Below are 22,751 nucleotides of genomic sequence, written 5' to 3'. Positions count from 1 at the left end.
TCTTTTACAAATAGTAAAAAATGCCAACTTATGGAAATGTTAAGAAGAAATTATTTGACCATAATATTTTTACGTGCCAAGCAGAAAGTGATGCAGAAAAATTGACTGCCGAAACAGCAATTAATTTACAGTTGGAAATTGTTACTATAGTTTCTGAAGACAAAGACGTATTAGTTTTATTAACTGCACTAACTCCAAGACACAACAAAATTATTTTCAAAAACCATTTCGAGGAAAAGTTGTCGAATTTACTTGCACAATCTGCAAGTAAATTCTTTCATTGTACGCCTATGAACTTACTGACATTTCAACAGGCATGAAATCAAGAAAATGAGACCACTTTAGTCACTTGCCATCCATTCCATCTGTTAGCATTTACTTCATTTTTTCAGTTTTGAAGAGTTCCTAAATGATGCCATTCCATTAATTGGTGTTTATGTCAGTAGCGTTGCGACACCATATTTCATCACTAGTAAACTCATAATATGATATGAATTTATTTTCTCTCACTTATATGAATCAAGAAATGCTAATGTTATTTTAATTTGCTTTTTATTGTCTTCCACAACAGTTGATAAACCCATCATGCAAATCTTCTCAATGACAAATTTTGTGAAGGAGAGACCTTGAAATCTAAGGAAATGACTTATGTAATCACACTGCAAATTTCTGCAGAGTAAATATTTCTTATATTCAAAAACCAAATCAAACTTAATATTCCACATGCGGCAGATTTTTCTATTTTCAATGCTCAGGAAAATAGTATTAACATCTTTACAGTCATAAAATTAACTCATATTAACATACAACAGGGAACTAACTGATTTGTATTGTAGGTGGTTGTATTGTATAGTAGATGTATTGTAGGCTCAAAGTTAGTTCTTTTCATTTTTATTAACTAAACTGTAACAGTTTACTAATTACTACCCTCTGCCAGTGTTGTCAGGTACACCACCATCAGATAATGCCACAGTCAGAGTTCGTGCATGATCTGCTAATACTCTATAAGCCATGTCGATACCATCCGTATCATCTTTTCCAACTCGACCTTGGTAAGGAGGAGCCCCTGTACCCTAAAAGGATAAAATAAAAGAAAATCATAAAATCATGGTTAACATACAATAGACAAAACACATTAACTGAAAAAACTTAATAGCACTATTATTTTTTAAAAAAGGAAAAACATAAATTTTCAGATAGTCAGTCTTTTACTATGTTAAAATACACATTAACCTCAGAAACTACAAAATTTACTTTATTTACCCACACTATTTTATTATATACTGTGCAGAACATATATCCATGAGCAGAACATCATTCTGATCATTTTTTCACAAAAATTATAAAGCACATTTTTTGTCATTTATCACAACTTAGTTCACGCTTATTATGTATAGCAGGTACACACAAAGAATGAAATATCAATATGGTAAGTTTAAGAGTAGACGCCAATATTAAGCATATTCTGTCATTTACTTTCACATTCACAATGAATTCTATGATTTAATTCACTGAGAATTTTAATTGCATTGTATAGATAATAAAATAATAAGAAAATAAAGACAGACAATGACCACAACCAGGGAAGAACAAGGAATGTCTTTACAACCATTAAATTAATAAGTAAAAGTACATTTTTAATTAAAATTATGAGATTTGAATCGGGTTAGACTTTATATTAATCACATACTACAAAATCCACCTCATCATCATCAGTAACTGCAATTGGGTTTATTACTTGTATTTACATCAATTATACAAAATAAATTAAAATTTATTGAAAGCTTCATTCAATTTAGAAATCACAAATTCTTATTAATAAAAAAAAATGGAATAATTTTTCATAGTTAAAAAGCTTTAACATACAGATATGTAATAGTTCTACCTGGTGTGTTCGAAATAGTACTGACACTAGTCCAGCAGAGATAGTGTACTGTGAGATGTTCTAGGTAAGAAAACCTTATCACCACTCCAGCAGTCCATTTGCAACTGCACACCAACTGAGTTTCCTAATCGTTGACATGTAATGCGAAACATAAGTAGCACATATACTTCCTATTAGAGGCGTATTTTTTTTGATAGGAGAAGTGAGAGAAGCAGATTAATTAATGAAAAAGACAGTTTATAAAAATTTTTATAGAACTTTCCAAGGAAAGTTAGGGGTAGTAATAATTGTATTGTACAGGTTGTATGTTACAGTGATTGGACATAGTGAGCCCTCAGAGCAATTTATAAACCATAGTATAACCTGATTTTTTAATCGTTTTTTTTTTTTTAAATGATCATAAAATAACCCTCCTTCCCAGGAAAAGGTGCCTGAGAAATGTAATTCTTAACAGCCTTACAAAAAGTGTTCACTAATAAACCTGCTCTAAATATCTGGTCACCTAACAAACAGTTTCCGAGGTATTGTTAAACGTTCACATATCTAAAAAAATTCTCTTATATGAAATTTCTTATGTAGAAAAAAATTTTATACTAGCCATTTAAGAAATACATAATATAATTTAACAAGCATGAAATGCACGTTAATGGCACTTATTAAACATGAACTGGGAGCCACTGTTCCATGAGTTTCTGCACAAGCTTATTTATAAGTTATTTAAAATTGTTCCTGAGATGCTTTCATAACAGAGTAAGACACTGACCATTTGACATGACTCTGGTGTCAGTGTAAATTTATGCTAGCATTTCTTGTTTGAACCGCAGAGAATTACTAAAATTTGTGTATCAATCTCTACATCAAGACAGGCCTGTAAAATCCTTATCTCTCAGAGGTAATGACAAGCAATCAAAAAACCAAGCCCAGGAAACATTTCAACATCCATGTTTCTTAAACAGATATCTGTGAAAATACAAACAAGTAAGCAAGGAAACATGACAAGATAATTACACAAAACTCTAAAAAAAAAACCTACCTTTTCTATAGCATCAAAAATAGGTACAAAAAGGTCTGTATCATAATTAGATTTTTTCCCTTGAATCACAGAAACAAGTCGCTCAAAACCCATTCCACAATCAATATGTTTTTTAGGAAGATTTTTCAAAGTTCCATCACTTTCTCTATAAAAAGAAACAAAAAAATAAAGCATTTTAATAAGATAAACAATTTAACATAATAAGTTAAAAAATTATACTAAATAATATTCAATAATTACTTTCGTATTTCAGTTCAAAATAAAGAATGAATCTACAAACTTATTCCATAATTAATCATAATACTACACAGAAATTTAAAAAAAAACACACTGTGTTTGTCAAGTAGAGCTTTTGTATACAGCAGCTCTTTTTTTAATTTTTTGCTAATTTAATGTTTGACTTACAAAGCGACTCATGTTCAGGGTACAATGTCATAAAGCACTAAATTCAATCCTAAATCTTTTATTTAAATTAACAAAATAGTAGAGGCTCCAACAGTTTGTTAATGTACCTCCCTCTTCAGTTGTTATTAAATCACAGTACTTCTTATTCCATCTGCTTTGCAGTGAAGAAATAATACCATATAAATCACTCACATTCTAAATTTTATTTTACCATAAGCATCAATGCAATAAGCGTTGTTATCTTTTTGGTCAGCCTGGGTATTTTTCATACTATATTCACTGACCATTAAGAAATTAATAGGGCTTTAAACATTTATTATTTATAAGGAAATAAATATTTCTGATGATTTATCAGCAACAAATTCACCAAGCTTAACTGTTGTAAAATAAATCAAATTAATCCCTAGTAAAGAGCTATAAATAATATACACAACTTTGTATATAATTTTATATAGTATAAAATTTCAAATATTTTAAATATTTTCTTTATGTTAACATAAAAATATAATATAAGTTTATTATTGCTTTATGAGAATTATAACATCATAAAAATTTAAGGTTAACATTATTTTAACCATAAAAGGTATCTCAAAACTGCAGATAATATCTCATAATTGTAGATAATTTGAATTTGAATTTATTTCTTACACAATTGTTATCAAAATGGATAACCTGCCAGATAAATTCATTAGTCTCAAAATCAACTTTATTTTTGAATGATGTAACAATTTTTATAAACCAATGTTATCATTTTTACAGTGAAAATTCTAACAAGATTATTCAGTCAGAATCAAACAAAAAAGAAGATTACAAACTGTTTAAAGGTCCTACTTACTACATTTGAAAATTACAATATGTATTTCAGCAGCTTACAATTTTTTTTATTTAAATTTTTTTAACATACCTATTAAACTGGATGAAAACTAAGTTCCATATTTCAAGAACATCTGGATCATCCTGGTTAACAAGTGATGCAGCATTTCTATCTCCGATTCTATCATAGTGAAGTTCAGAACAAGGACCACATGGACCAGTTTCACCCATTTCCCAGAAATTATCCTTCATATTACCCGGAATTATATGTGATTCTGGAACCCTGAGTTTTAAGAAAAAATAGGTAATTATGTAAAAGTAATATAAGTAAAGAAAATTAATAACAATTAAAAGTAAAAAGCAAAATAATTAAAATAACAGATAAGAAGACCAAAACAACAATTTTTAATAAGATCTCAAACACCCAAAATATGCTAATGTATAATTTTACTTAAATCCCTTCACACACACGCACGCGCACATTTTAATTAATGTACAATTAAAAAATTATCTTAAAATAGCATTCAAATTTTACTACTAACATATTTTTATTGTACATAAATTACATGCCACAACTAAAAAAGATGTAGGTTGTCTGACTTTATATACTCACTTCTGAAGTCAGCATAACTCTATCAAGAAAACAAAAACTGGCCGTCTTATTAAGGAAATTGAGGTTTGAAGTGATTGCCAGTCATGTTACCGCTAAACTGAATTGAGTGTTGCCCAACAGCACACCAAACCAACTGAAGTACAAGATACTCAGCTTTATAAGAAACACATTCACTCTGTTTATCATAGAAACCAGCTATGAAGTAAATATCATTACTGTCAGAGAATGCAATACTGATTACTGCCTCTTGTACCTGCTCATCTGCTTTACAGACATCATAGTAATGAAAAACAAGTAGCAAGTGTGTAACAATAAATTAATGTACACCTTCGTCAAGAAACTATGCATTATGCAAATTGCTTTTATACAGTATAAGTATTAATAAAAACTCTTCATTAATTAAAAAATATGAAGGGAAAATTTTCTTTTTGCTTAACTAACCCGATATTAAGCCAAATCTGTCTGCATTCTTCATCAGGTTCCAGGCCAACATTTTGATTTCCTTCAAAATATGTAACATATAACCTATCAGGAGAAAGGTGATAAACTTCAGTCAACAACTCCCATGCCCATCTACAAATTTCTTTCTGAAAATATAAATTAGAAAAAAAAAATCAGTACTTTACAACAATTTCTTATCTATACTGTTAGGTACTACAATACACAAAAACTTATAAACTTGTTTATAAAGATAATAACTATTGTTCGTAAGTTCCTACTCCCTTATAAACCAAAATAATTTTAATAAAAATTATTAATATAAAAAGCATTTTCAAAATTAAATTTTATCATGTTCACAATTTTTTGTAAGTTTCTGTAAAATATGTACACTTATATTTCATACTGAACAATCATTTACAAAACAAAAATTGTTGCATCTTATCTGTAGAAGATATGTGATCATCGTCGAAACTGTAAATTGCATTCCTACAGTCTGATACCACAACTTTCTTTCTTGCCAAATTTATCTTAAAATCTCTTCATTTTCTACTTACTAAATCAACACATCTAATCACTCAATTTTTTTTTTTTTTTTGCTTTCTGCAGAAAACTGAGTTAAGTAGATGTCAAGAGAGTACAAACAAAAGCAATACAAAAATATTTGTTAAATTCTCTTCGTATGGTTATTATAAATACAGCAACTTATTATGGATTTAAAAAATATTTCACCTTGCTTAGGTCATAAAGTTGGATAATGAAGGGAACAAAAGGTGTATTCATAATGCTAGATTTTTACTGTTTTATGTTTGTATTTTGCATATACTGTATTTATTGGCATTATTAAAAGATAAATACTAACTACAACAAATAAGGTAATTCAGATCATAGAAAAATACCAATCATTCAAATAAAATAATTAATATACAGACAAATAAAGTATAATAATCAATTTAAAATAGAAAATAATAATGGTTAATCCAGACATTAGAATCCCTAAAAGAACATTTCATACAGAAATAACAATAAAATTAGAAACATATTCAACATTGCAAAAGTAGACAATGCGTACTCAACCATAATGATAAATTTTAGTTGCACTAAGTAATACATGCTAATGAAATTAACTAATTCCGGGTTGGAGATTGGTTACAGTATTATAGATTATCTTATATGAACCACTAACCAAACAAAAAATAGTTTCACATTATCTGAAAGAGATTTATTAATAATAGATAACTGCAAAAGCATCGGGCCTAAATTCGAGAACTATGTTTATAAAAAATTGAAATGGTCATCCAATTTTGTTTTTAAAAATCTTAAGATAGTTTTCATCTTTATTTTACATAAATGCAAAAAACATATTCAAATAAAGATATTTCAAAACCATAAAACACATAAAATAAACATGAACAACTTAATAAAACCCTAAATTTATTCGTCCCTCATTTATCAGACCAACTTGTAAACGTTTGCAATTTCTGTTCACAAAAATCTTCCCAAATTGACAACAAACACATTTTTCAAATTCCTTTAGTTAATGTTAATATCAACAAAATTTGATTGGTCTGTCACTAAAAATCAACAATTATAGTAAAACTTTATCGCTATAATAAAATCCACAGCAAAAACCCCACATTCATCTGATAAAGATTCATGTGCAGTTTCCAGCTCTACGTTTCTAGCAACGTCTGCTTCAACATAATCCTCTCCTGACATTAAAATTCCACGACCTCCTTGCTAACACTTTATCTTATACATCCACCTCTTTACGGCTCTCTTTACCAACTCTCTTTAGAGGTCATTACCACCTCATACTTGACCTTTCTAATTTTGTCTTAAAACAGATCTTCATCAATTATCCTGTCCATTCATGTATTTCCCATACTAATCCTTAGAAACTTCATTTCACGTGCCTGTATTTTGGTGATGTTCCTTCTTTTCTTAATACACAACGTTACCACAAATGTAAGTATTATGGCATAGTATACCTGTACAGCACTGTCTTACTTTTCTGGGGAATTCATCCTGGCTACAATCACTCTCCCCAAATTTAAAAAAAATAATTGTGTTTATTCATTAGCTCTCTCGGTAATGTTTTTTCCTTCTTCTTTCAACCTCCTCTTATGAGAGTTCCAAGATAACTAACACAACAACCCTCTCTAGCTGTTCTTTTTCCCAACCATTACTCTAATCTGGGGTTATCCTCCTTTTTAGTACAATTCCCCTTCACAGTTCCCAAACTGGATAAGTTAATTAAAAATGTGATCAATTCAAAAAGATCTGTGCTACAATTGAGGAAGTTTAATGACCATTTTTTGTAATTTCTTGATGATAATTATACTTAATAATAATTAGAAAAATTTAATTTGCTTGTAATTTCTTGATGATAATTATACTTAATAATAATTAGAAAAATTTAATTTGCTTGTTAAAAATTATATTCAAATACATACACACAAACACGCGTAAGACTTTTATAAAATTCCTGAACTTCAATAAATAAAAAATATTCAGTTTACCATATAAGCTATTCAGCCCTGTCACCTTTAAAATGGTCCTACCTACTTTGAAAATACCTCTCCCAACATACCTTCCATCCTTCAATAGAAAATTCCCTTCATCAAATTAATAACATAAATATAATAACCTTTCAACTTCATTTTTACTTTGAGTAATGAGAAATGTCACTAGTGCTAGATCAGGTGAATAAAAAGGATAAGAAATGGTTGAGTCTCATGTTTTATAAAAAAAAAATGAATAATTAGCCTGTGCACGGGCATATTGCCACTGCAGAACATCAAATTTGAATTTCACACTTCTGGCATTTTTTTTTGTTGATACAAAGATATTTCATTACTTCAAGATAATTCTCTTTATTCACTGCCTTGGCTTCTAGAAGAAAATCATGGTAAATAACACCCTCACAATCAAATACAACATCAGCATTATTTTAAGATCTGACTGCACTTGTCTTGCTTTTTTCAGATGTAGGGATCTTTTTGACACCCAATTTGATCACTGCATCCACATGCATATTGGTCATTGCATAGCCATGATTCATCTGCCGTAATAATGTTTTTTTTAATCTATTCTCATTAAATTAATCGATAAGCTTTTGATTCACATCAACTAGATTCTGTTTTTTCTCATCAGTCAAGGCACTAATTTAGCTTCAACTCATGCCAAAGTTTTGCACAATAATTTCATGGTACGCAGTTTATGAAATGTTTACTTATTCAGCTATTTCATGAATAGTTAAATGATGATCAGAACGAATGAATTCCTTAACTTTTGCAACAATTTCATCAATTAATGGTTAGCCTGAACAAGGATTATCATCAGTTGAAATTCATCCACCTTTAAAACATTTCTATCACTGGTACATCTGTTGTTTGTAATATTTAAAATGATCCTATAAAGTGTTTTCCTAGATTCACATGAAATTTTATATTAATCTTTGCTCATAAAAATCATACATTTTAAATGCAATATAAATCGCATGATGCATGTAATACATATTGGCACAAACAGATATAGTAAAATGACTAAACAAAATATTACAAAGCAGTTTTCACTGGGTTGTTACCCAATGTTGTCACTAGGTCACAACATATTACATTTTGTTAGTAGTACTAACTGTTCAGGAATTTTCTGGACAAACCTCTTATTTATCAAAAAGTTAAATAATTTATTAATAAATACCTTGAAATAATCTCCAAAAGACCAGTTACCAAGCATTTCAAAAAATGTATGATGGTACACATCTTTACCTACATCATCCAAATCATTATGTTTACCACCAGCTCTAATGCATTTTTGTGTGTTAACAGCTCTAACATATTTAGCCATGTCACTAGTTGGATCAACTGTACCCAAAAAGATGGGCTTAAACTAAAAAAAATAAAAAATAGATCTCTAATTAAGACAAAATCTGATAGAAAGTATTCAACAATAAAATTAAACAAATCTTCCTTCGGCATAAATGCCCACAGTTATTTCATAACAATATTTATTTTCAACTAATAACTGCCAATTCAGTTTTTTCTGTTCTACGACTTCAAGCTTCTCTGAGCTCAACCTGAGTTAATAGGAACAGGAATAATTGTTAATAAAATAATAAGAGTAAAAAATAACAATGATAATTTTTACATAAAAATTCAATTACGACAAAATACCTGCAAGATTTTGAATGCCAAATAATATTTTAATACCTGCTAATATTTTCTTACCTGTTCTATTGCAATTAACATAAATATATTCAAATTATCCACTTAACATCAAAGCATTTCACTACAGTAGAAACATGAACTAGTGGATAATTGAAAGTTTGTGACTACATTTAAATACATAAATTAATGAATAACATAACTGTCATTCTTTGTTACTGAAAATGTGCAAAAATAGTAATTAATAATATGACAAATTCAAATTCATGAGCATGATTACTTCAGTAATGTTTCAGGCTGCATTTTACCTCTAACTGGCAAAAGAAAAGAATGATGCTAATTTTAAAAAATCTCATAATTCATTGTACATACTAACTTAATAAAAATGATATTTCTTCACTTAATATAACTAATGTTTCCCTGTTGTATGGGTAATTATATCTTGTAATTAATAAAATTAAAACATTTGTTAGAAGATATTTAATGACAAAGAAAAATTAATATTTATCAACCGTATTAGAATTGACTACAACTAAACCAGCTATCAAGACAGGTGTACCAGTTGAAATAATTCATAATTTTCAAAATTAATCTGCTCATTTATAAGTGTGAAAGTTTATTTTTAAATATAATATTTCTCTATATACTTAAGCTTATTATATTTATTTCTAAATTATCTAAAAAAAAATTTTATTTTATTTCTATATTTATTGAGGTAATATTTGAATAATGAAGTTAATATCTGAAATTACTTCTTTAATTTTTATATGCTCTTAAATATTTAAAAATCTCTCACAAAGTTTGAGTTAATTTTTATATACTTCTTTATATCCACTACAATTAATTTTATATATGGCACCATTATTAAATTTATGGATTTGTGAATATAGTAGGAATTAGTGAGGTTCGGTGGGAAGAGGAAGGTGACTTTTGGTCAGGTGATTTTAAAGTAATTAACTCAGCGTCAAATAATGGGCAGGCAGGAGTAGGTTTCATGATGAACAAGAAGATAGGGAGGAGAGTGGAGTATTTCAAGATGCATAGCGATAGAATCATTGTAATAAGGATAAAATCAAAACCTAAACCGACAATGATTGTAAACGTCTATATGCCTACAAGCGCCCATGATGATGATGAGGTAGAGTGTGTATACGAAGAGATTGATGAAGCAATTAGACACGTAAAAGGAGATGAAAATTTAATAATAGTTGGAGATTGGAATGCAAGCATTGGAAAAGGCAAGGAAGGAAATATAGTGGGTGAATACGGGCTGGGCAAAAGGAATGAAAGAGGGGACCGACTTATAGAGTTTTGCACGAAGTATAATTTAGTAATTGCCCACACCCAATTTAAAAATCATAATAGAAGAATATACACTTGGAAAAAGCCAGGCGATACTGCAAGGTATCAGATAAACTATATCATGGTTAAGCAAAGATTTAGAAATCAACTCATTGACTGCAAAACTTACCCTGGAGCAGACATTGATAGAGACCATAATTTGATGATAATGAAATGTAGATTGGGGTTTAAAAACCTGAAGAAAAGGTGTCAGATGAATCGGTGGAATTTAGAGAAGCTTGAGGAAGAGGAGGTAAAGAAGATTTTTGAGGAGGACATCGCAAGAGGTCTGAGTAAAAAAGATAAGGTAGAAAATGTAGAAGAAGAATGGGAGAATGTTAAAAAGGAAATTCTTAAATCAGCAGAAGCAAACTTAGGCGGAATAAAGAGAACTGGTAGAAAACCTTGGGTTTCAGACGATATATTGCAGCTGATGGATGAACGTAGAAAATATAAGAATGCTAGTGATGAAGAAAGTAAAAGGAACTATCGGCAATTAAGAAATGCTATAAACAGGAAGTGCAAACTGGCGAAAGAAGAGAGGATTAAAGAAAAGTGTTCAGAAGTGGAAAGAGAAATTAACATTGGTAAAATAGACGGAGCATACAGGAAAGTTAAGGAAAATTTTGGGGTACATAAATTAAAATCTAATAATGTGTTAAACAAAGATGGTACACCAATATATAATACGAAAGGTAAAGTCGATAGATGGGTGGAATATATTGAAGAGTTATACGGAGGAAATGAATTAGAAAATGGTGTTATAGAAGAAGAAGAGGAAGATGAGGAGGATGAAATGGGAGAAACAATACTGAGATCTGAATTTAAGAGAGCATTACAAGATTTAAATGGCAGAAAGGCTCCTGGAATAGACGGAATACCTGTAGAATTACTGTGCAGTGCAGGTGAGGAAGCGACTGATAGATTATACAAACTGGTGTGTAATATTTATGAAAAAGGGGAATTTCCGTGAGACTTCAAAAAAAGTGTTATAGTAATGATACCAAAGAAAGCAGGGGCAGATAAATGTGAAGAATACAGAACAATTAGTTTAACTAGTCATGCATCAAAAATCTTAACTAGAATTCTATACAGAAGAATTGAGAGGAGAGTGTAGGAAGTGTTAGGAGAAGACCAATTTGGTTTCAGGAAAAGTATAGGGACAAGGGAAGCAATTTTAGGCCTCAGATTAATAGTAGGAGGAAGATTAAAGAAAAACAAACCAACATACTTGGCGTTTATAGACCTAGAAAAGGCATTCGATAACGTAGACTGGAATAAAATGTTCAGCATTTTAAAAAAGTTAGGGTTCAAATACAGAGATAGAAGAACAATTGCTAACATGTACAGGAACCAAACAGCAACAGTAACAATTGAAGAACATAAGAAAGAAGCCTTAATAAGAAACGGAGTCCGACAAGGATGTTCCATATCTCCGTTACTTTTTAATCTTTACATGGAACTAGCAGTTAATGATGTTAAAGAACAATTTAGATTCGGAGTAACAGTACAAGGTGAAAAGATAAAGATGCTACGATTTGTTGATGATATAGTAATTCTAGCCGAGAGTAAAAAGGACTTAGAAGAAACAATGAACGGCATAGATGAAGTCCTACACAAGAACTATCGCGTGAAAATAAACAAGAACAAAACAAAAGTAATGAAATGTAGTAGAAATAACAAAGATGGACCACTGAATGTGAAAATAGGAGGAGAAAAGATTATGGAGGTAGAAGAATTTTGTTATTTGGGAAGTAGAATTACTAAAGATGGATGAAGCAGGAGCGATATAAAATGCCGAATAGCACAAGCTAAACGAGCCTTCGGTAAGAAATATAATTTGTTTATATCAAAAATCAATTTAAATGTCAGGAAAAGAATTTTGAAAGTGTATGTTTGGAGTGTCGCTTTATATGGAAGTGAAACTTGGACAATCGGAGTATCTGAGAAGAAAAGATTAGAAGCTTTTGAAATGGGGTGCTATAGGAGAATGTTAAAAATCAGATGGGTGGATAAAGTGACAAATGAAGAGGTATTGCGGCAAATAGATGAAGAAAGAAGCATTTGAAAAAATATAGTTAAAAGAAGAGACAGACTTATAGGCCACATACTAAGGCATCCTGGAATAGTCATTTTAATATTGGAAGGACAGGTAGAAGGGAAAAATTGTGTAGGCAGGCCACATTTGGAATATGTAAAACAAATTGTTATGGATGTAGGATGTAGAGGGTATACTGAAATGTAACGACTAGCACTAGATAGGGAATCTTGGAGAGCTGCATCAAACCAGTCAAATGACTGAAGACAAAAAAAAAAAAATTAAATTTATCCTGTGAATGTAATTTTAGTATGATTCAAATATTTTGTCAGACTAAGACAATGATTTTCATTATTGTAAACATTAACTACTATTCAGTATTTTTATTAATACAATTATACATAATGAAATATGATATGGACAATAAGAATATTTACAGCCAAAAATTGGCTGATGTGCTTAAACAAAATGGCTGCTCAAAAAAAAAAGTAAAAACATAAGAATAAAATAATAACCTCTGTTTTAATTCTCTAAATGTGGTAAGACAGTGATATAAAGTAAAAAATAAATTTTATCAGCAATTACTTTTGAATGATATGAAATGGAGCACAACCCAGCTGTACAAAAAAAAAAGTCAGTGGTACCATAAGTTAGTCAAAGATCTGACGTTCAGATTTTACAATCGTAAATGCAAACAAGCAGAAACACCCAGCTAAGGAATGTATGAGAGGCATTCAGAAAGTTCTCAGCCTGACTCGGATATGATGTAAATATGACCAAATGTATATATAAATGTTATATATTTGTCAAGTATGATCCTTGCTGACTTGCTGCAAAATTTCTGATGTGTGCATCCAGTGGCTTATTTATGACACGTGAGTAAAATATTTTTTTTTAAAACTGGGTAAAACTGAAGTTTAAGCATTTATAAAGGTCTTACTTTAAAAGGTTTAACCCTGATGGGCATAAAAAAGGTTAGTTAAACATTAAATTGTTTCCCCTTCAGTTTCAATAGTAGAAACGTGGGCTGCTGAATTTAAAAGTGGTCATATACCCATTCAAGATGAAAAACAATAGGGATACCCAAAAACCACTAATACATGACCAAATCATTAGAAAAATTTACAATGCCATATTAAATGATCACCAACTGAAGATGCAAGAGCTTGTTGACATCGCTCAATTGACTCAAACATCCAAACTGACTGTGTTCACTACATTTTCCACAATGTTTTGGGTACGAAAAAGCTTTTTTCTAGACGATGCTCTGTGTTACCAGTCGACAAAAAACGAACTTGACGCTACACTTCTCAAGGATGTTTAGACTTATTTTAACCCAATTCTGCTGTGTTTCTTTGATGCTTTATTACAGTAGATGTAAATCTATTAATCATTTCATACCAAAGACCAACTAACCACCAGTCCAAACAATGGATGGAAGCAGATGAAAGTGCACCAAGAAAGTGAAAATGGTTCCATCTGCAAGAAAAGTCATGGCTATGTTTTTTCCTTCACGCTAGAAGACTACCTGGAAAACGATAGGATCGTCAACAGGGAGTATTACACTTAACTACCGGACTAACTGAAGATTGTTATTCAGGCTAAACATCCATATCTGGCAAAAGGAAAGTGTTCTTTCACAACAACAATACACCTGCATACATCTTGCGCTATTATTGCAAAACTCTATGACCTAACTGCTTCTACATTTCTACACAAACTGGATTTGGCTTCCAGCAATTACTTCCTCTTCCCAAACCTGAACAAATGGCTCGCTGGATGATGTTTTAAGTCAAAGCTGAGAAAACCACTAATTTTGCAGATCTGGACAAACTGCAATATACCTAAGACTATTAAAAATTGGAAAGTCCAAGTGAATCAAATTGTAAGCCAATCTGAAAAAGCTTGTTTTCTTTGTCAGGTTGAGAATTTTCCAAATGTCCCTTATGTGTATAAGAAAACATTTAAAAAGAGAGCTTTCTTATGAAATTTGAATAGAAGATAATAAAGCATCAGTAGCAAACAAGAACTCACAACATACTCTGAAAGAGACAGAAGAATTTAAGAGTGAAAGAATAAATACAGGCCCATAAGAAAATTATCCAAAACTTTCTACAGAAAGACAAACAGGACAGTGTATAAAAAAAAACTCAATAACAATATCATCCTTCTGCATTGAATTTTCTAAATCTTGGCCATACAAGGACTGTTTCAAGAAGTTACGTAGAATAAAATATAACTTCAAAAGTTTAGATAATAGTAATTTCTTGATATACTTAAATTTCATGATTTTTTTTAATTTACGTATTTGTGTATTTTACAGATTTTTTATTTTTACACATATTTATATTCATAATTAAACAAAACTTGTACATACATTCTGAAAAATAAAACAAAATATTGGTTTAATCGAATTTGCTGAATTAACTTTCATTACTGAAAGCAAGGACTTTGTATAAAATAAAATAACTGTACTAATTAGGGCAATCTCCAAACTAATCACAAAATATATATTTTCTTTCCATAGGTAGTACCAAAACACTTCTAGACTGAGACAAAGATGATAGAGATTTTTAAAGCAGCCGGTCCAACTGCATTTATTAGACCTTCTCATGAGTCAGATTGGGTCAGCACTTAAGCACTTACTTAACATCTTTAAAAAAATCAGTAACATAAATTTCTAAATTTTGTACTACCATAAAACTTTGAACATAAATTCTTAAGCAGTTGGATATTAACATATTCATACAAAAAAATATATATATAATATAAAAAATGCACCAAAGAATACTCTTATTTAACGATGCATGAATGGCTGGCAGTAGACTTTTTTGTTGAATTAAAATCCACAAAAAAGAAAAAAAAATCAAAAACTTTTAACATTTCATACAAAATTACAATTACACATAATGATCAGTGATAAATATGTGCTGAGCCAGCATGAAAGACAACTGCTCATATACTTCTAAGCAATACTATAATGTTTCAACCACAATTACATTGGTAGCAAATTTTATATTAGCACATACTTACAATGAAAGACTATTTAATCACCAATATATAAATTTTTACTGAACTTAAGGGCAAGGTAAAATACCAAAAACTGCAAACAAATTTTTTTTCATTCTTCCTTAAGTCTACAGAATTTACAGTTTAAAAAATAAACACAACATATTAAGAACTACACTTTAAATCAAATAAAAAAATGTATAACCTACCTGGTTCATTCCAGCATTTGTAAACAGAAGTGTTGGATCATCTAAAGGAATAACAGAAGACGAATGTACATATTCATGATTTCTTTTCTTAAAAAATTCTATGAACGTACGTCGAACATCTTTTGCTGTTAGCATGTTATCCATTTTGAAATTGTTTAATACAAGTAGGACTGCAAACAAAATATATTTATAAAAAACATTTTGCATCACTAAATTATATAAATGAATAACAATATTTTTTTTAAAATATGCATATTAATCTTGACACAGTCAAATTGGTTGTCTAAAGTATAAATTCAAAATCTTTTAATTTCAAATGTCTGTTCCCATCAAAAAAAAATAATAACTGTATAATTATTTGTCTAACTATATAAATATATACAGGTAGACAAATAGTTTTATTACAGATATTAATTTTTTTGATGGAAACAGACAAAATATATATATATTATACATGTACTTATTGAAAATTTGTTCAGTAGCTTACAGATTTTAATGAAACTCATAGACTGATCTGGTCTTGACCCAAATCTAAACTTAGTACAAATAATATTTCAAAAATACAAATAAGTATGCCACCCCTCTCCAAATAAGTAACAGTTTTTGACATTTTTTCAATAAAATATTACAATTTATTGCAATCAATTTTTAACTTTTTCTCTAAACATTTTAAACAATAAATCTTACATTTTTCCGGTTATTGGTTATTTGGATATAGCACAAAGTACTCTTAGACCAACAATTTGGGGTATGTGTAAACCAACATAATTTTTTTTTTTAAAGAAGTTATAGTGATTCCACCTCTAGTTTTTCCCACTCAAGAGGAATTCTTTAAAAAAAATTCTATAAATGTACAATCTAAAGATATTATACATTATTTTGCAATTAATATTGCTCAACGTTGGATTATTATGGCAAATTAAAAAATGGCCTGATGTTACTCTAATATTCAAAGAATTTTTACAGAAAATTAAAAAAAAAATTAGTTGAAAAACTTGGAAGTAAAATTCACATATTTACATGCTTGTTCACATTCTTCTTCAAGTTTTTTTTCTTTTAGTTTCCTGTAATTTAATTTAAATCTACCTTAATTTAAAAACAGATTCTTCTAATTTAATTAATTTTGTTTACATTTTCGTTACTTTTCTTATTAAAAGACAAACATGTCTTTCCAATTTTATAATTATTATATCTACATTAAAACCATACACCATGCCCTTATATACAAGTATCCCAAGAGATGTTGGACATTCTTTTTTTTAAGGGAATAATTCACGATAACAAAATAAACAAAAATGGTCATGCAGAAATACCCTGATATCACCATTTTGGTTTTTAAATAAAATCTTAAATATCTTAAGAACATCTAGATATTGTAATGAAATTACAATATTTTTGGGTAAATGTACCCAAAAAATCTACAAAATAAAAAATTTGAAAATTCAAAAATGGCAGCATTTATAATTTTTTAATATTAATACCTCCATAAATATTAGCTTTATCAAATTATGTTTTATCAAATAAAATGTTAAACTTTTTATTGTGAACAAAATTACATTTCATTTGTTCAAATTAGTTGGGATATGGCTGAATTGTCAAAGTTAATCGCAAAAATCAGACCAAAATTATTTTTTCTTTTCTTTGAATTGTTAATAATAATTACAACAATAAAAATTACTGTAAATTATTTTTAATTCAATAAGTAAAAGAAGTGATAACAGGCACAAAATTATCAACACACTGTGATAAGAAACAATTAAGAAAGAAAATGTCTCTACCATCTGTCCGTTGGTTGTTTTCTCAAATTTCCATACATTAATGTATTCTTGCAATTTACATTTGAATGAGTCGTTTTAAAACCTATTTCATGAAAATCTTGAGCGCGCGCGTGCTCATACACACACACACAAAATAGATAGGCATAAATTTTTACACATCCATACTAAATAAATGAATGAAATTGACCATCGTTGGCTTCCAAAGTTGGATAAAAAATACCATTTAAGATACCTTTTATGATTAAAAAGGTATTGGTTTTCACTCTGCTAAATTTCTTTCATCAGAGAATTTTTATAAAGATACAACACTGGTTTTGCCAAAGTACAACTAGCACAAAACAAATAAAAACCATAAGATTAAGCATTTTTTGCAGATCTGCGGAATCATAAAACTTTAACTCAGATAAACTAATAAGAGATAAATAAGAATATTACACTTAAGAGACTGTGAAACGTCTTTCAACTAACTGGATAACTCTCAATAAGACAAGTGTAAAAGTGTCATACAATCAACCAAAATATCAATAAAGAATAAAATAGAAAATAGTTGATGACATATTGAAATAGTGCTCAGTTTGATAACTAATACACATCATTATATAAACTTTGGAATTTAGCATTTGTAATTTGAAAAACATAAATCCTCATAATCACTAATTAATTATTTTTTTGTTTTACTTTTTTTTCATAATACATTATATCGGTCTTTAATAGTTATAATTATTTTTCAATTTTTTTTTTTAACATATGGCATAAGCAAGAAACAATGCATTGAAATAGTGTAAATATAATATTTATTTATTTCATAACAAAATAGAATATACTTAGCTCTTACATTTAAATACATTCATTACTGTACACTTCAAAAAACTACAAAAAAAACACAGAAAATAAAAAATTTCTTAACGTAAAATTTAATACTTTATTTTCAAAATAGATGTTGCAATTTATACATGAATATGACCATCTTGTATAAGAATATTAATTATTTTTCTGGAATAAGATGAAAAGAAAATAATTTTATCTAAGATAGCCATAATTAACAATATGATTATTATAAAAAAATTAATAATTAAAAACCCCCTCTTACTAAATGATTAAAAAGAAAAAAACGTTTTACAGCTTTTAATACATTTAAAAATTTATAAAAATGTAAGTCTGTAAATATTTGTGCCAATTTTTTTTTCAGAATATTGTAAACAAGTTATGAACAAAGATCAAATTATAAAAATCAGAAAAACAATTTTAATCTAATAAGCAACTCTAAACAATAAAAATTTTATATTAAACAGAATATACATTTTTTTAAGTTACATTTTTTTATATTCCTGATAATGGCATGAATAATCGAAAGCGCTTGAGTTTTTCCTATTATTCTTGGTTACTAAGAGTAAATTTTTAATTATTATTATTGTAGATAAGAAAATAATAAAAGTAACTTTTTAAAAAAATAATAAAAAAACAGCTTTTAAATGTAAAATATTTTGATTTTTATAGATTTTGTCAACATTTACATTACTAACTTAAACAGATATTTTCTGAAACAAATTTGGCAAATAGTTTCACTGAATACTGGTAATTATTCCGACCAAAATTTCACAATAGAGTATCGATATTTATCAAGATAAAAAAATTCACACAATTTCATAAGAATATAAAATAAATCAACAAAAATTCTTAAGTTTTACCTTAGAAAAATAAGAAAGATTAGGCATGGCTACTCTGTAGTTTATAACATAGTAATTAACATTCACTGATATCTTTAGTCTATCTATTGTTACATCAGATGCAAATTAAATAATAGATTATTTAGATAAATTATAAAGATAAACATCTTTATGATGTAACAACACTTATAAGCAATTACACAAGTATAAATCTAAATAAATATATATGTATATGTTCTGGATATATATTACTGCTAAAGAAGTAAACCAAGCAATAAAAGTAACTGTTAACAAAAAATTTGGAAAAACTCAGTGGTACTTTAAAACAGAATAATCATCATTTAAGAAAAGACATCAATTATGAATAATATTTATTATGACAAAAAAATGTTTGTATTACACAACAATGATTATGCACGGGACGGATATTTGCAGTACACAGGAATTACTTTAAAAGAGATTCCTATCACTACGTCATTTTTCAAAAAGATATGGGTCTATCTCCTTTTCAAGTAGCTACTTAGCATCTCTGACAAGCTACTACAGTTTTATCGATTGTTTCTTCAGAGTTCCCATCCCCCATGCTCATCATGATATTTCAAAAACAATTAAAATTTTATGAAGCGTATAAACTTTCATGTTCTCATAGTCCACTATCAGTCGTAGAAATTTTCTATTACATTATAATCTAAAGAGCATGCTGACCAATACATTTTGTTAATACTGTTATCACCTTAACTTTCCTTGACCTGAGAGCTCTATTTTGTATACCAGGATGTACAAGTGATCTACCTCATTAGCAAGTGTACAACTAAAGGATGCATGATATAGTTTATGTGTAGCTAAGATGTTGAAAAGTTTTTCTTCTGCCATAACATATGTTATTAGAAAATTTTTAAAGTCAAATCCTCCTCCATTGTGCGTGCTGCTCTGTCTATTCTTTCCCAGCTAGAAATTTTGCAGGCTTTCTTACCCTTCATCAGGGTAAGAAGCTTTTTTTATGTATAAGCTTTCTTACCCGTTTCATCTAAATGTCTAAGATAACAGCATTGACAGCATTATAAAGAGTTTGGTACAAGATTGTAGCAGCTTCACATCTTTTATCTTCGGGTGGAACCATAAATAAATTTATTTACACTACATCTGTTGCTGTTTGAGAAATCTTGTTGCAGATACAACATAATGCAATCTCAATGCTATTTAAGGAATTCAAATGTGAATTATGACTTACAATAACTCTGTTTGAAAACTCTTTTAACTCTCCTTCCGTAATAACAAAAGCAAAATAAGGTTCCTTGACACATCCTGTACAATGAATTTATCAATTACATTAACAAACCAGTTAGTCATTTTAATACAGAATACTGTCATAATATACCAAAATATATTGTCACAATATACATAATTCACAAATTACTTGAAATAAAAATTTAACACATTCTCACTAAAAAATCAGACTGACTTACATACATTTGTATTTTTAAGTAAAAATGAACTTACATTAAACAAAGAAAAGACAAATCCTATTGAATTTCATAAGAAATTTTATAAAATAATACAACTTAAATCAGTAGTAATAAAACAAATAAATATTTTTGTCATTAACTTCTAGTGATTAACAAAATATTTATCATGAGATATGACAATGATTTACTTGGTAAAGGAGAATCTGAGGTGCATACTATGCATGTGATAGGCCAAGCATCACTCCCCAGCAAGCAACTACAAAAAAAGTTCAACTTTTTTAGATCAGCATGCATTAGCACTTCACCACTTAGCAAAAATTCTTTATCACACTGTCACTTCCATATTTTTAGAGATTTTGAGTGAAATCAGAAAGTCACCATGTAGTGAGTTTAAATACAAACGGTTAACAATCTTCTCAAAAATAATTTTATTCAAAGATATGCTTGATATCACTTCAGTTTATAGATTATGTTGGGTTCATTTGTCTGAATTCATTAAGTTTATTGATATAATCTCTTGAAATTACTCCCACCCAGTTGGTGTGAAAGACCACACTCAATTTAACAGTTCATTTCAGTTCAGACTTTCCAGACATCATACATCATATTGTGAGGTCTGTATTGCTTGAAGAGTATCGTCACCATTAATCACAGATAAGTATGTGCTTGGAAAGCAGGTCAGTTCAAAGGGTTCCCTTAATCATTACCCGTCTTATAGGATTACTTTTTATGGGAATCAGCAAAGTAATGAGTATTGAACAATGCAGGCTTTAACAACTGAAATCTCAGATAACTGCATACATGAAAGCATTTCACATGACCGATTCACCTAAAGTTTTCTGAAACAAAATGAAATACGTCAAAGTTTGTATTTTTTTAGTCTTTGTCCCTTCTATAATGTTCTAAGAGAATCTTGTAAAAAATGAATTTCCAAACAATTAAGATATTCCAAAGTTGATTTAAACAATGTTTTTTTGCGATTGCAATCTAAGCAAATTTTTGATCGATATGATTTTAAATAATTCTTTGCAATTTCATTTCCCTCTCATAACCTGATTCTAATTAAGCATCACATTTACATCTATATTATAGTATAGTTATCGACATATTAAAGAGGTTCTACCTTCAACAGTATATGATGCAGTGTAGTTTATAACATAATGAATCTGTAAACTTCAACTCATAAACTCATGCTATTAACTTACTGAAAATGTAATTACAGTATATCTGCTACAGTAATTTTTCATCGAAATATCAATAAAAAAGTAGCAGCCATGTTTATCTGGGATGCTTTTAATATTTCATTCCTAAAAACAGGCAGTTCTTTAAATTTATAAACTTTCAACTATTTTAATCTAAATAAGCTGTTATTAGGCTGACTTTATAGAAAATTGTATATAACTTAACTTTTAAGAAATCATATTGCTCTAAAATTGCATTCCTTCTCATATGTTGGAAAAACACACTTTCTAAGTATATACATGACACTAAATACGCAGGAAACTCAGTTTTCAAGTATTTCATGAAGATAATAAAATTTTTAATTCTTATGCCCTTTCCATAATGGAATTTTTCTTGCATTATATATTTTATGGGTGGATCATATTTATAAAAGTTGAATTTGCAATTGTAAACTAAGCCAATTTGAGTGTATTGAACTCAACAACAGTTTAAGATGTTCTAATTTTTTTTGGAAATTTGTGTGAAATACTTTATAAGAATTGCACTGCGTAGTATCAATACATCTAGAACAGAAAAAAGCTAAATAGCTCTAATAGTACTTTAATGGAAATGATTCCAACCTTATTCAAAGACTTATTACTTCTCTCATTGATTAAAGATTAATATTTAATTATTATTTTCCAATGAAAAGGTTACATTAATTTG

General features: G+C 28.8%; 1 protein-coding gene across 6 annotated transcripts in view; it reads right to left on the bottom strand.

Moving 5' to 3' along the window:
- AlaRS (alanine--tRNA ligase, cytoplasmic) overlaps positions 1-22,751 on the bottom strand; it is a 75,963-nt gene that overhangs the window by 49,449 nt on the left and 3,763 nt on the right. For all 6 annotated transcript variants that reach the window (XM_075355642.1, XM_075355644.1, XM_075355638.1 and 3 more), the window contains exons 2-7: positions 15,954-16,123; positions 8,893-9,081; positions 5,191-5,336; positions 4,228-4,419; positions 2,919-3,063; positions 928-1,073 (exon numbers count right to left, since the gene is read on the bottom strand). In XM_075355642.1, the coding sequence (XP_075211757.1) occupies positions 928-1,073; positions 2,919-3,063; positions 4,228-4,419; positions 5,191-5,336; positions 8,893-9,081; positions 15,954-16,097 (962 nt within the window). In that variant the 5' untranslated portion in view covers positions 16,098-16,123. The remainder of the gene's footprint in view (positions 1-927; positions 1,074-2,918; positions 3,064-4,227; positions 4,420-5,190; positions 5,337-8,892; positions 9,082-15,953; positions 16,124-22,751) is intronic.

Source organism: Lycorma delicatula, chromosome 2 (assembly GCF_047948215.1).
Source record: "Lycorma delicatula isolate Av1 chromosome 2, ASM4794821v1, whole genome shotgun sequence".
NCBI lineage: Eukaryota > Metazoa > Arthropoda > Insecta > Hemiptera > Fulgoridae > Lycorma > Lycorma delicatula.
The sequence above is the reverse complement of the archived record's forward strand: the minus strand, read 5'-3'. Positions and strand labels throughout refer to the sequence as shown.